This window comes from Rhincodon typus, chromosome 47 (assembly GCF_021869965.1).
Source record: "Rhincodon typus isolate 14 chromosome 47, sRhiTyp1.1, whole genome shotgun sequence".
Classification (NCBI taxonomy): domain Eukaryota; kingdom Metazoa; phylum Chordata; class Chondrichthyes; order Orectolobiformes; family Rhincodontidae; genus Rhincodon; species Rhincodon typus.
Window position 1 is genome coordinate 5,004,578 of NC_063378.1, and position 822 is coordinate 5,005,399.

General features: G+C 61.7%; 1 protein-coding gene across 1 annotated transcript in view; it reads right to left on the minus strand.

The window, feature by feature from the left end:
• The window catches only part of LOC125487970 (hormone-sensitive lipase-like), a 42,693-nt gene extending 42,359 nt beyond the window's left edge, over positions 1 to 334 (minus strand). The window contains exon 1 of the mRNA XM_048620696.1: positions 226 to 334. Coding sequence (XP_048476653.1) covers positions 226 to 295 — 70 coding nt within the window. The 5' untranslated portion in view covers positions 296 to 334. The remainder of the gene's footprint in view (positions 1 to 225) is intronic.
• Between the last annotated feature and the right edge of the window lie 488 nt (positions 335 to 822).

An 822-nucleotide genomic window follows, 5' to 3' on the forward strand; every position in this document is an offset into this window, starting at 1 on the left:
CAACCAGAACCCCAATCCCGGTGTCCCTGGCAACCAGAACTCCGATCGCGGTTTCCCTGGCAACCAGCACCCCCAGCCTGTGTTTTCTGGGGGGGCGATGGAGGAGACTTGGGGGGGGGGGGGAGGTGGTGGGTGATGTAGGTCTCGCTCTCACCATCCACACCGCCCTCAATACCCCACACTGACTCCAGGTCAATGTCCCCCATCACACTCTCTCACTCTTACCCCGACTCCTGTCTCTTCGCTCGGAGCCCCCGCCGGTGCCGGTGCCGGTGCCGGCTCCGCTTGACGCCATCTTCTGACCCTGGGGCTGACAGCAGCGCCTGGATTCACCCGATCCTCTCCCGGCCAATCAGAACCCGCCAATCGCAGCGGACACCGCCCCTCTGCCGGTCCTCACCAATCGCATTCGGCTACCGCACTGCCAATCACCAAACGACCCGCCCTCTCCATTTGGGGCCAGTCGGAGTCAGGCTACTGCCCTGTCAATCACCGATCTGCCCGCCTTCTCCAGTTAGGACCAATGGGTGCAAGATCGCGCCCCTGTCAATCACAGACCGACACGCCCACTCCAACCAGGACCAATCGGAGCTACTCTTCATCAATGTCAATCATTACATTGACCCACCTACCCGTTCCGGGCCTGTCCGAGCCGGCGCTGCCTCTGTCAGTCACCCACAGATCCCGCCCCTTCATGCTCTCGGCCATTCAGAGCCCGCTCTATCACCGGTCAGTCACAAACTGACACGCCCTCACCAATCTAGGCCACTGAGGCCCGTCCATTCGCTATCAATCACCCATTAGGCCCCCCTACTCCCGTAA